The sequence below is a fragment of the Vulpes lagopus genome, chromosome 3 (genome assembly GCF_018345385.1).
Source record: "Vulpes lagopus strain Blue_001 chromosome 3, ASM1834538v1, whole genome shotgun sequence".
In the NCBI taxonomy this organism is placed as follows: domain Eukaryota; kingdom Metazoa; phylum Chordata; class Mammalia; order Carnivora; family Canidae; genus Vulpes; species Vulpes lagopus.
Window position 1 is genome coordinate 61,280,813 of NC_054826.1, and position 12,356 is coordinate 61,293,168.

At 43.4% G+C, this 12,356-nt stretch overlaps 1 protein-coding gene across 20 annotated transcripts in view; it reads left to right on the plus strand.

Moving 5' to 3' along the window:
• KCNMA1 (potassium calcium-activated channel subfamily M alpha 1) overlaps positions 1 to 12,356 on the plus strand; it is a 718,693-nt gene that overhangs the window by 415,336 nt on the left and 291,001 nt on the right. For all 20 annotated transcript variants that reach the window (XM_041748736.1, XM_041748737.1, XM_041748738.1 and 17 more), the window contains exons 4-5: positions 4,926 to 5,019; positions 5,851 to 5,962. In XM_041748736.1, coding sequence (XP_041604670.1) covers positions 4,926 to 5,019; positions 5,851 to 5,962 — 206 coding nt within the window. The remainder of the gene's footprint in view (positions 1 to 4,925; positions 5,020 to 5,850; positions 5,963 to 12,356) is intronic.

The window sequence follows — 12,356 nt, forward strand, 5'->3', positions numbered from 1 at the left end:
ATTAAATTAATCTGGCAACATTGCAGAGGTGAGACTAAGAGAAGAGTGTGGAATCATTAAATTCATTGTATTGATTCATGTCTATGGTGCTGTGGGCCTGCACTCTGGTGGTCATAATCCTGGTGGGAATTGAGAAGGCTCCATGCAATTTAAAAAGGGACTAGACACAAGAGCAAGGAGAATTTAAGTGTTGGAAATTATTTCACAAAGTGCTATTTTGTTCCTCAGTTAGTCCCTTCCCTCTCATGTGGTTATTTATTAAATCATCTCAGATATTTGCTGCTGTTGTTCACGTCCCAAAACCGCTTAACATTTTGTTATCTTTTATAAACGATGGTCTCCATAACCTCTCCCCATCTATACTTCATTTTTGCTTTTAATCTTAAACTAAAAATGTGCTCCTAAGGCACTCTGTTAATTAGAATGTCGGTGAAGCTCGCATCGTGGTGTTGTAATTACTTCTCTGTATCGTCTTAATTCCCCCCCACCCTTGTTCCCACCTGAAAGTGAAAATATCTGTTCACCCTCTTGATCTCAGCAATTAGTTAAGTGGTATGCAGCTGGTTATCTGGGGATGGGTTCAAATGTTTCATCATCTCTATTCAGGTCTGAATGGGAATCTTCTCGAGCAGCAACACCCGTAATTAGTGTGTCGTTGCAAGAAAGTTCTTCTGGAACAGTGGTTCTCAAACTGTGGTCCCCAGACAAGCAGTAGTATCCGGGAAAACTGTTAGAAATGCAAATTCCCAGGGCCCCAGCCCAGCCCTACTAAGTCGGAAACTCTGAGAGGGGCCCGCCAATGTTTTAGTAAGCCTTCTAGGTACAAGCTAAAGTTTGAGAACTGCTGTCCTGGAGAAATATCTTCATAAGGTTGAGCAGCCAGATTCAGAGAGTTAGGAAAACAGACTTTGGAAAACACTAGGGGAATTTAGAGGCTGAGAACAGAGGGTGATTGCCTTCCTCTTGGAGATGATACAGATTTCCAGAGGAACAACTGCTGGAAGTGAGATTGTTTTGGTCCCTAGTCCCTGCCCCTTGAAAGAAAATGTAGCCAGCCATTGCTTGCCCTGTGCTTTGGAAAGACAAGGTCTTAAGTCAGTTTCGGGAAGGACTATTGGATCTTCCTGCTCAAGGGTTTTCACTGGATATTACAATGTTAATTGAATGAAGAAAGATATTTGCCATTCTGGGTAAATCTTCTTTTCTTCTATAGTCATCTAAATACTGATGGTATGCCTATTGGATGATCAAGAGGAAATAAGACCTCTCTCCTACACTGGACATTTAAACCACAAGAAACTTTTTATTGAGGTTCTTTTGAAAGTGTCTCAATCCTAGAGTCCTAGTGAAAACACTAAATTTGCCTAAGGTTTTAATCTCACCTTTGACCCATGGACTGTGGGAGTCTAAGAATGAAGAGTCCCTCAGCTTACCAACTATCTTGTGTCCCCTAATTGCTAGGTCACTAGTTAACCAGGAACAATTTAGGGAAAGTCCATTTACTACTTTCAGGACCAGAACTAGTATCCCTATTTCAGTTCTCAAAACTCCATATCTCTCTCTCTCTCTTTTTTTTTTCTCTCTACTGGCAACACATATCCACATAAAGGCCATTCTGATGTGGGCATGCCTCACCAGAATGACAATCAAAATTTAAGTGTGTAATTCGGAGTCACTTTCTTTTGTATTAAAAAAAAAAGTGATTTCTAGCTCTTGAAAGTTCTGTGTATCTAGACAAGAAAGTCTCTAATTTTACATGAGAAGGAAGAGGGCTTTGTGTTTCATTTTCTGTTCTACAATGAGCATTAATCATTAAGATAAAAATCTCTTTGGGAAGAAAATAAATCCTGGCTGATATGGCCAACCCTTTTATTGTTGAATTATATATTTTCTTTTTATAAGATCAATGAACTTCTCCATCGGTTGTTTCCATTTGGGGAATGAAATGATGGGGCTTTAGAATCTCTGCTGTGTGGTCTCTGATTGTGTGAGTTTGTGGACTGCAGGCACTCAGAGGATTTATCTCAGAGGGCATCCTGATAAACAGTTCCTGCCACTTGAGAAAACTAGGCAGGACCTTTCTCCTTAGGCCTTTATGGCAAGCAGCAAAGAGCTAAAAGGGACAGAAAACAGACTTCCTTGATCACTCAGGTCCTACCTGGGTCCCAAGTAGGGCCAGAGGCTGGCCCTTTATTATCTCAGGGTTTCCTGCTTCTCTTCACCTCTTCCATCCTAGCAGAGCATGCTCATAACATTGGTGAGCTTCCGCCAGAAGAAAAGCTGCTAGCACCAGCAGCATAATGTACTCCTTTTCTTTTTTCAGTCCAAAGTTTAGGATTCAGGGATACTATGAAACAGTGATTAAAATCAGCTCAAAATTTTTTGAAAGAAGTACTAAAGAAAAGGTTTGATATGGTTTCAGCATTGTGTCTAAATCAGGAGTGCTGTTTAGGTGTATTTCTCAACACAGGCCCTTTAGCAGAGAGCCCTCTCATTGCTGCCATCGGGTATGGGGAATATAGGAGGGAACAGCAGAAATGACAAGGAGGGAAAGGATCACTGGGAAGAAGTTGCTACAGCCTGATTCCTTATGCTCTTTTGAACATCTGCTTCTGTTTATGTGGAACCAAAACATCCTCAGTGGCTTTGAGCTGACACCTTGCCCCCCAATTATCTCATTCTCTTGAACACCTAGCGAATGTTTTACCTATTAGCTACATTTTAAGGTTACTACCAAATAAACCACAAAGGCCATGGAATTAATGGGAGCTAGGAAATTCAGGGGACCCCAAATATATTACCAATACCTGTTGTGTGGGCCATAGTAAGGTTATTGTTTGACCTTGGTGAAGTGATAGTGGGTTTTCCGTGATAGACTTGGGAGCCAAAACTTTCTCTCTGTCCCTTTGATTATGACTGTCAGTCTTGATGAATATGAATTTAAATGTACATCTAAGTCACTACTCATACAAGTAAAACTCATAAAAATGAGCGCAGTATTTACCAGCAGAGCTTCCCATCCTCACTCTCTTACACACGCATATACACACACCATTCATTCTTCAGTAGCTCATTGTACCAGTGGCTTACATAGCCTAGAGATGCATTGTCTCTTCAACCCTTGCAATCTATAGTGGATTTATGTCAACCTAGTTCATGTACTTCTTTTCACTGTGACTAGAGCAGCTAAGAGCCCTGACGCCTGCAGACCTCGTGGTTCTTGTTTTTAACATGAAACAAAACACCATCCTGGCTTGGGGATTGCTGAAGTGTCACTTATTAACTCTAGGCCTGGATTTTCCCTTTTTTCATTTAAGTTAATACCCATGTAGGGGAGGAGGTAAAGATCAGTGGCTTAGCTTTTTCTGCTCCTGCCTCCTTTCAGCACTGAACTAAGCAAATTCCATGCCATCTTCCCTCCCACTTCCCCACCTTAGTGAAAACCAATAAGTTGTCATTTCCTTTATAAAAGAAATGTTTTTTCAGTGTTTGCTTTTTCTTCAGTCTGCCTAGTTGGTAAATGCAAATATAGATCACCCCCCCCCCCCCAATGCTTGTCTGGAGGTTTTCCCACCTATTTGTGATTTGAGAGATGACAAAGGGCATGTTTGGCTTGTAATAGAGATCAAGAATGGATAAATCCAGTGCATGTCATATGATTGGAGAGTCCCATAGACTGCCCCATCATGCCTCTGTGTGGGCCCTGCATTCCCATACTGCACAGATTCCTGCCTGTTGAATAACCAAGCATTGTCCTTGCGCAAGTACAACTATACTAACTGGTATTGTGTACAGTGATTTCCAAAGTGATGGTACTCGGAAATCCTCCATCCTGCACTTCTCAAGCTAGCCGTCTCCTGGTCCAGAGGTCCACGTTGCTTTCCATCCAGGGAAAGTATTTTGCTTCTCCTCAAACTCCCCATCCTTTCCCTCACCTCACCTTCTTTATGTTTCTGGCCTGAGAGTTACCATTTGCTTACTGATAACAGTATACTATGAATTTCCACTCACAGCTTTGAGATGCTTATGAGGCTTTCCTGCTTCCCACCCAGCCCCAAACTTGGGACTTTTCACACACTGATCCTCTGATCAGTTTGACGCGGGAAAGCACATGGAAGCCATGTACCAGTTTGTATAGTAGTACCCTTTTGAACTGTCTACTCTTGAACAAAGTAGAGTCTGCTGGGGGTTCGCATTGGCTGCTTGACACACACAAAACCAGTTAACTTGCATGCCAAAAAAAAAAAAAAATTAACCCTTAGAGTACTGCTTCAACATTTTGGTTTAATGGTCTTGAACTTTACCAGTTGGGCAACGCTTCTTTCTCCAGACCAGAGTGCTGTACATAAAGTCCATACATAGTCTAGCCGGAACATCAACCAGGATCCTCTCCTCCACAGCTTTCCTGAGATGCTCCTGGGTCTTTTATTCCTAATCAACCAATGGCTTTACAGAGGTCTAAAATGCAACCATGGGTTTAACTGAAAACGGGCTCTTTTTCCAACATGCTAGAGGGTATGAGGGATTGTTTTAGCTTTGGTATGTGTCCTCTGAAAGAAAGAAGTCAGTTCTTTAAGGGTTAATATGAAATTAAGGAATTTGATGGTCTCTCCTGCTTGTCCTTCCTCCAAGGTGTCTGCATGATCCTTTTTTAGATTCTTAGCTCAACTGTTGAATGATAAGAATAATGTATATATAAACATATAAGTACAAAAATGAATATAAGAACAAAAGACTGAATGGTTGAATGGAAAGACCCCTTGGCGATGCTTGCTCGATTATCACAGAGGGTAGAAAGACTAAATGTTTCAGTCAACGAATATTCATTTTGTCCTCTACCCCGAGTACCACTACTACACAGTATGCAGAAGCCTTGATGATGCTTTTCATTTACCTCTTGCTTTTTTCTTCTTCCTGTCTAATAGCCCAATAGAATCCTGCCAGAATTTCTACAAAGATTTCACATTACAGATCGACATGGCTTTCAACGTGTTCTTCCTTCTCTACTTTGGCCTGCGGGTGAGTCTCATCCCCACTACGCGGTATCATGATGGGGCTTCTTGTGCCCACGGGCCGAGCCCCAACAGCATCTGCTCTTGCACAGGTGAAGCCCAGTGCTTCCAGGGCAGACAAGAGACCCACATTCCGATTTTCAGCCCTTTCCATAACTTAGCATTTTCGGAAGTGTTTGATAAAATCTTTTCCCAAGGAGGAGACACAGGGATTGAAATAATCGTTATGCCTCTACTGGCCAACTGTTTCTCATCTCTCTAAATACTAATGTGTTATTGTCTTAAATAGAGAAAAAAAAAAAACCTTCTCTTAAAATTTATGTTTATCGGGGGTCACTTAGTTGAATCCTGAGAGAGTGGTTGTGAGGATTGAATTGAGGCACAGTAGCTTGGTAGAATTTGGGGCTTGGAGGATTTATAGTAGAGCCTATCTATGAGGGGAGCCGAACAGAATGTGTATTTCAGAGATTGTGTGTGCATGAGTGTGTGTGTGTGAGTGGATGCGAACACATATGCTGTACTTCCAGTTATATTTCTGTTAGAGTCTAATGAAGGTGAGACCACTCAGACTGTCCCCATGGTGCAGTTGAAAACCACAGGAAAATAGCTGGCCTGATGTTTCTCGAAGGTTAACGCAGTCTTCGGTCACTCTCTAGAAAAGGCTGTATAACCAAATTCTAAGGCAGAAACAGCCTGTGATTGGTATAGATCTGAGAAGGACATACCATCTCCCTCTAGGCCCCTGTGAAAAAAAGCAAAACATAGCCTTTGGTGGAAGAGTATAGTTAGAATGCCGGCATCACGCTTCTCATGTTTTTCTCGTTTTCTCTTTCTTCAGTTTATTGCAGCCAATGATAAGCTGTGGTTCTGGCTGGAAGTGAACTCCGTGGTGGATTTCTTCACGGTGCCCCCCGTGTTTGTGTCTGTGTACTTAAACAGAAGTTGGCTTGGTGAGTTCGTCTCTTCCTTTCTTCCTACTGGTTTCTGAGCTGTGGGGGTCAGAGGCCTGAGCTGTCCCGATAGAAGCGGAGTTTTACGTATTTATGGGCACAACTGTTGGCATTTGGAGAGTTAGTGGTGACAGTTCTCTTTGGAGTCCTGTCCTGGCAGGATGTGCCCAGTTGGGGCTTCAGGTAAGGCGGTTTTATCATTGTTGAAGCCTACTAGTCACACTGTCACAGCCAGGACCTCTGCCTTCATGGTTCTCTCATTTTCATTCAACCTGCTGGGAAGACTGGACAAAGAAACCCATGGGGATGAGGCCAACTTTCCGAGGAGCTGCTTCAGGTGCCTCAGATGTCTGCCTGCCAAATGTAGCTTCTGTCTGCTTCTTAGTTTTATGAAGAGTGGGTCCTGCCTGGCTTGTTTATGGCTATGGGTTCCTCTGTGGGGCAGGGTGGAGTCAAACATCTCGAGCCACCGTCTTCTTGAAGGATATAGGACCTCCTTCCTGCGTTAAAGGAGGAGCTTTCTCTGGTGCTGTGTTCACATCTCTCTTTCTGTATCTGCTCAACATGTCACTTCCTGTCTGTCCCTTGCAGGCCACTTCCTGCATCAGGAACCAGGACACTTTGGTGAGAGAAGTAACTAGCTCAGAGAATGGTCATGGCAGCCAGAGGCATAGACAGACAGCTTTGAGCTTCTTTTGGTTGCACTGAATAATTCTCTCAGAATGTTCCTGCTACTGTGGGTCTACAGGGGAAAAGGGAAGCTGAAACGGGGCTCAGAGGACTATTTCTGGGTTCCTTCCATCTTTATTTTTGGAAAGTTTTTGTCTTAACTTTTTTCAAAGTAATATATATTGTTGTAGTCAGCATAAACATTTAAAGATGTATGAAGAAAACAGCAATCATGTCTTCCCCCTGCACCCATCACTGCGTTCTCCCTGGGATGCCCTGTGTTAAGAAACTTCCATCTTTCCTTCATGTCCCATTGCCCCAAACATAGATGCACATACAAGTATTGTAAAGGTGGTGGTCTTCGTGCAAATGAGTGTGTCCATCACATTGCACTGCAGTTTGGTTTTCTTACTAACTAATAAATAATGAGTATCACTTCAGCTCTGTAATAATTCATTTTATTAGCTACACAAAATTTTATAAATGGTTGTATTATGGTTCATGGGACCATAACCCTAAGGATGGACATCTGATTATTTTCTTTTTGTGCTGTAAACAGTGGTTTAGTAAACACCCTAATCCACATATCTGTATAGTTCTATTTCTCTAGATGGTTCCAGGTTCCTAGAAGAGGAATTGCTGGATCAAACAATGTGTATATTTTAGTTTGTTCAGATATTGATGGCTCATTTTTCAAAAATGTTGTGCCAAGATATGCTTCCACTAGCAATATGTTTTTGATGTCCTTGCTAGCTTTGTGAATTTATTACATGCCTGTATCAACTATTTAAAAAAAGAAGCCCCCTTTTTATATGTTGTATGCAGTAATCATATATGCACATATCTGTGTGTATCTGTGTGTGTGTGTGTGTGTATCCCATAAAGATGCTATTTTCTACTAGTTTTCTCATTAGAATTGTGTTCACTTGCTCAATGGAAAAGTTTTTATCCTTGATCCAAGACATGTTTGCTTAGATTGGGTTTCCCAGCCAGTAAGATGGGACTGTCAGAGCCACTCACCAATCTGAGAAGTGTCCTAAGTATGACCTGAACGTGCTCTGGTGTTGAAGGTCCCAGCTACCTCAGCTTGGCTGTTAGCTGGGTTTGTGACTTGGGGAGCTCACATTGCTTCACTCAGCCTGTTGTTTTTCATCTGTAAAATAAATTTTAGGTTAGATTATTTGATTTCTCACATACTTTCAGCTCAAAATGTCTCTAAGACTCTTGCATTGTTAATGGGAAATTTGGGATCTAGGTTGTGGGAAGGATTGGGGGGTTAATGAAGTCAAATCACCAACAGTCCTGAGTCAAAGTAACATTCGGGCTGCTAACCAGGTCTCGTCCTAGAGCATCCTGTGGTGAAGAATATACACACGTGCACACATGCACCCACGTGCATGCATGCACCCTGCAAAACTCCAGAAATACATATAGGCAAGGAAAGAGACCAGGTTAAGGATGTGGAGCTGAGCCTCCTTGTGAGGTTAAAAGGAGTGTCAGCAGAACTTGGATGCTAAAAATTGGCGTCTTTTTGTGACTGATTTAATCCTGATTTTTGGAGTTGTGTTCTCATCTAGTGAAAATCCACCAGAATGAGTACAAAAAGGAGAAGAAAAAGAGAAAGAAAGAGAAATGAGATACACTTTTGTATCAACTGTGGTTGCTCTTCAAAAAGAAGAAGAAGAAGAAGACGACGACGATGACGAAGAAGAAGAAGAAGAAGAAGAAGAAGAAGAAGAAGAAGAAGAAGAAGCAGCTCTAAAATTTGCTTTGATTTGTTCATTAATTGAACAATATTTATTAAGCACCTACTATGTGCCAGGCACTTTTCCAGATGGTTAAGGAACAACAGTGAATAATGGGGTGCCTGGGTGGCTCAGTTGTTTGGGCATTTTACTTTTGATTTTGGCTCAGTCATGATCTCAGGGTCATAGGATCAAGCCCTGTGTTGGGCTACCCGTTGGACATGGAGCCTGCTTAAGATTTCCTCCCCCTCCCCACTTCTTTACACTAAAAAAAAAAAGAGAGAGAGAGAGAGAGAAACAACAGTTAATACAATAGACAGTGTCCTATCCTGGGACATTGCAGTGGGGAAGGAATAGGAAGAAATGAGCCTAATAAATAAGCAAATTATGTAGTATGTTAGGAAGCAAAAATATTTTGAAACTGGAAACAGACCAACAAACTTTTGGGCTATAAAATAATAATAAAAATAACCACAACAAATAATCTTTCTTCTCTTATAGCAGAAGGCACTGTCCATGAAATACAGTTGGCTCTTTGGTAACTAAACCTCTTGGGTGAGATCTGCAACTGGTCTGCCTGTTATGGAGGAGAATTCAGTATAATAATATTTCAGGGAGGCTCCCACGTCTGATTTAACACATGGGTTATCACCTCATGAAACAAATACCGTGCCGATGAGCTGCCAGAGATAAAATGAACATTTCCATGAGGTAGGGCTTATAATGTAGAAAGAATAATCCCATTCAGTGGAGGCATTTTAGGAGGAGCTCCCTTCCTCCTGGAAAATGAAAAGGTGCTACCCTTCCCGGCAGAGGTTTGGTAAAGATGAGGAAACTGCAGTCTGTTCTGTTTCCTGCCCCCCCCACACGCCTGCTGAAGCCTGCCACCCAGGGGGCTGTGCTGGAACTGGATCCATGCAGGTGCAACACAGGATGAGCACCATGACCCCCACCTGTACATTTCCCAGGGCATAGCATACACTGGGCTTGACTCCTTATCATTGAGTATGGTTGTATAGGTGATAGTACTCATTTACTTTACTTTATGCATTACCTTAGTGCATTGGACGGCGTGTTACTAGTTACTGTTACTAACAGCTAATTCTGGTTCTGCTGTGTGCTGGGCACGCTGATAGGCCCCCAACACACCTGAACTCACTTAATGCTCAGAGCAAACCTGTGAGCTGGGAATGACCTCTCCCCATTTTGCAAAACAGGCTCAGATACGTTAATTCCTGTCTTAGGTCGCATAGCCTGGGAGTGTTGGAAGGGGTGATGTGCCTCCGATTTGACTTTATGCCCATATACATGCTGTTCTTCTGCCTCTGTCCTTACCCTTAAAAGATTGGGGATTTTGAGGACGGGGTTAGGGTGACTGAGCTGGTTTTGCCCATTTCTGCTGGCCATTCTCCAGCAGAATGGAGATTAAGGACCTTACTCAGAAAGCTTCACTTCAGGCAGGCAGGGATCTCAGGGTCATAGGATCAAGCCCTGTGTTGGGCTCCCCTTTCGGCATGCAGTCTGCTTAAGATTCTCTCCACCCCCCACCTCTTCACACTAAAAAAAAAAAAAAAGAGAGAGAGAGAGAGAGAAACAACAGTTAATACAATCTTACTTCAGAACACACATCCTCATGCCTCCTTCTCTCCTTCCCACTCCTTGTTCACCTCCAGTATCTAGAGTTGCCATTAGGACCTGGGAAATATGCAGAGCTTGTGTGGTGTCTCCTGAGTCCCAAGGTCTTGTAGTACCTTGGGGGTCAGATCTGCTCTACCTGGAGGGAGGGAGAGACTAGGGACTTCCACACATGCTGTCAGTAGAGCAGAGTGGGTCAGAGCCAAGTTCTGGGTTACCACCTCAATTCACGTCTTGACTTGGCCAGTGGGTCATTTTGAGCCAGGTTGTTTATTCACCTCCTCAGGTTGTTGAGGGGATTCAGGGAGGAAGAGGAAGTAAAGCACCACGTACATAGGACGAGCTTCGTGATTATCCTGGGCTTCTCTTTCTAACCTACCTATCATATTTTAAAGCGCCAAGGAAGAAAACAAACCAGAATGGAACCAAAAATAAGGCAGTGGGATGTGAGGACATCCACGTTGGCAGGCGGCAAGTTGCTGCTTATTTTAATTCCTGTTCCCACACACCAGCTTATTCATTTTTGTTTCTCTCACAAAATCCTTATCCTACCTAACTAAAATAAATGTACCTTGAAATGAGAGATGTATTTTATTTTGAGACTAGAATAACATGCTCTGGGGAGAACTCTTCTGTCTGTCTCCTTCTTTGGGGAACTGTATCCCCAAGGTAGGTCAACGGGCTGTGCCTCCTTTGTGTATTTATTTATATGGTTTCATCAAGGGTCATTTTGTGTGGTTAGAAGAAGAGAGTAGAGAAAAAAATAATGATGTGCTTCCTGGCCAGTCATCTCACCAGCTTTTATTGAGCGCTTACTGTGTGCTCAGCACTAAGACAAAGGGAGTGTGTCTGGCCACCCTCTTTCCTAGTCTTGCTATGATTTCCAACCTTGTCCCTCTTCTCTGACTAATGAAATCATGGGATGGTAAGGAGCCCCAGGCCTTGAACCCAGGGTGGAAAAACTATAAACTGTAAACCTACCTGCTCCTCTAGCCCATGTTAGACTTCAGTGCCTTCGGCAAACAGTGCTACAAAATAGAAACGCTCCTAAAAAATAGAAAAATGGCAGCCACAGGGCAATTAAAATGATTGAGGATATCTGCTTATAAATATATGCCAGGCAGTTCCTTTTTTGTGTCAAAAGGTGATAAAAACAGGACTGTTAAAAAAAAAAAGTACAGGTCCTTAAAAACAACAACAAAAGGACAAAACGTAGTTCCTGTTTGAGACTGAGGTTTCAATCTAGATTTGGAACCAAAATAAACGTGCATGCAGCAACAGCAGGTAACACTGCCCGCTGTATAATTAAGTCCCAAATTGCCAGGTACAGGCTGTCAGAGCCTTGGGAGTTCACAGGAGAAAGAGCTTATGTGGGCGGAGGAACGTGAGGAGGCTTCTGGAAGACGCTGGCCTGGCCCAGGCTTGCTGTAGTGGGTGAGACGGGCTGGAGCAGGGAGCAGTGTGTGCTTCTTGGGGGAGAGGAACTCAGCTTACCCTGTGTGGAGGATGGCAGGTGCCCACCAATGATACTGCCATGCGAGATAAGAAAGACCTTTTTCCCTTGCTGGGCATCAGCCCCAACCCTGCAGGAGGGATGTGTGTGCTTCCTCTTGCTGCAGTAACAAACAAGTGCCCCAAATGCAGTGCCTTGATGCAACACAGGTTCACCTCTTACGGTTGTGTAGGTTAGAAATGAACATAGGTCTCTCTGGGCTAAGGTGCAAGTGTCTTCAGGGTCGTGCTCCCTTCTGGAAGCTCGGAAGAAGGGTCTGTTGCCTTGCCTCTCTCAGCTTCCAAAGCCACCTACATTTCTCAGCCCCAGGCCTCTCCCTCTGGCTGTGGGGTGGGTCCTCGAATTATGCCTCCCTGTTGTTGCTGTCTGTTATTACCTTTCTCGGACTCTGCCTCCTGTCTCCCTCTTCTACTTCTAAAGACCCTTGCGATTACATTGGGGTCTCACTTGGATCATCCAAGTTAATCTCCCCATGTGAAGTCCAGCAGGTCAGCAACCTTGATTTGTCTGCTACTTTGATTGCCTTTTGCCATTACTGTATTCCCAGGTCCTGAGCATTGCCAGGACTGTTTTGGGGGGCCATTGTTTGCCTACCCAAAGGGGTATTAATATTCCCATTTCACCAAAAAGGAAACAGGCCCAGAGGAGTTAAGTAACTTGCCCCAAATCATAGAGCTCGTGGCTCCGCACAGTCTTCTAGAATTCAAAAGCTCTGGCAGGTGTTCTGGGCCCTCTGCGCCCTTGCCTTGTCATACTTTTCCAGTGTGTCACGGGGAAGAGACACTTAGGGAGATCTCCCTTAGAGCCTGAGACCTTCTCCCTCTCCTCACTT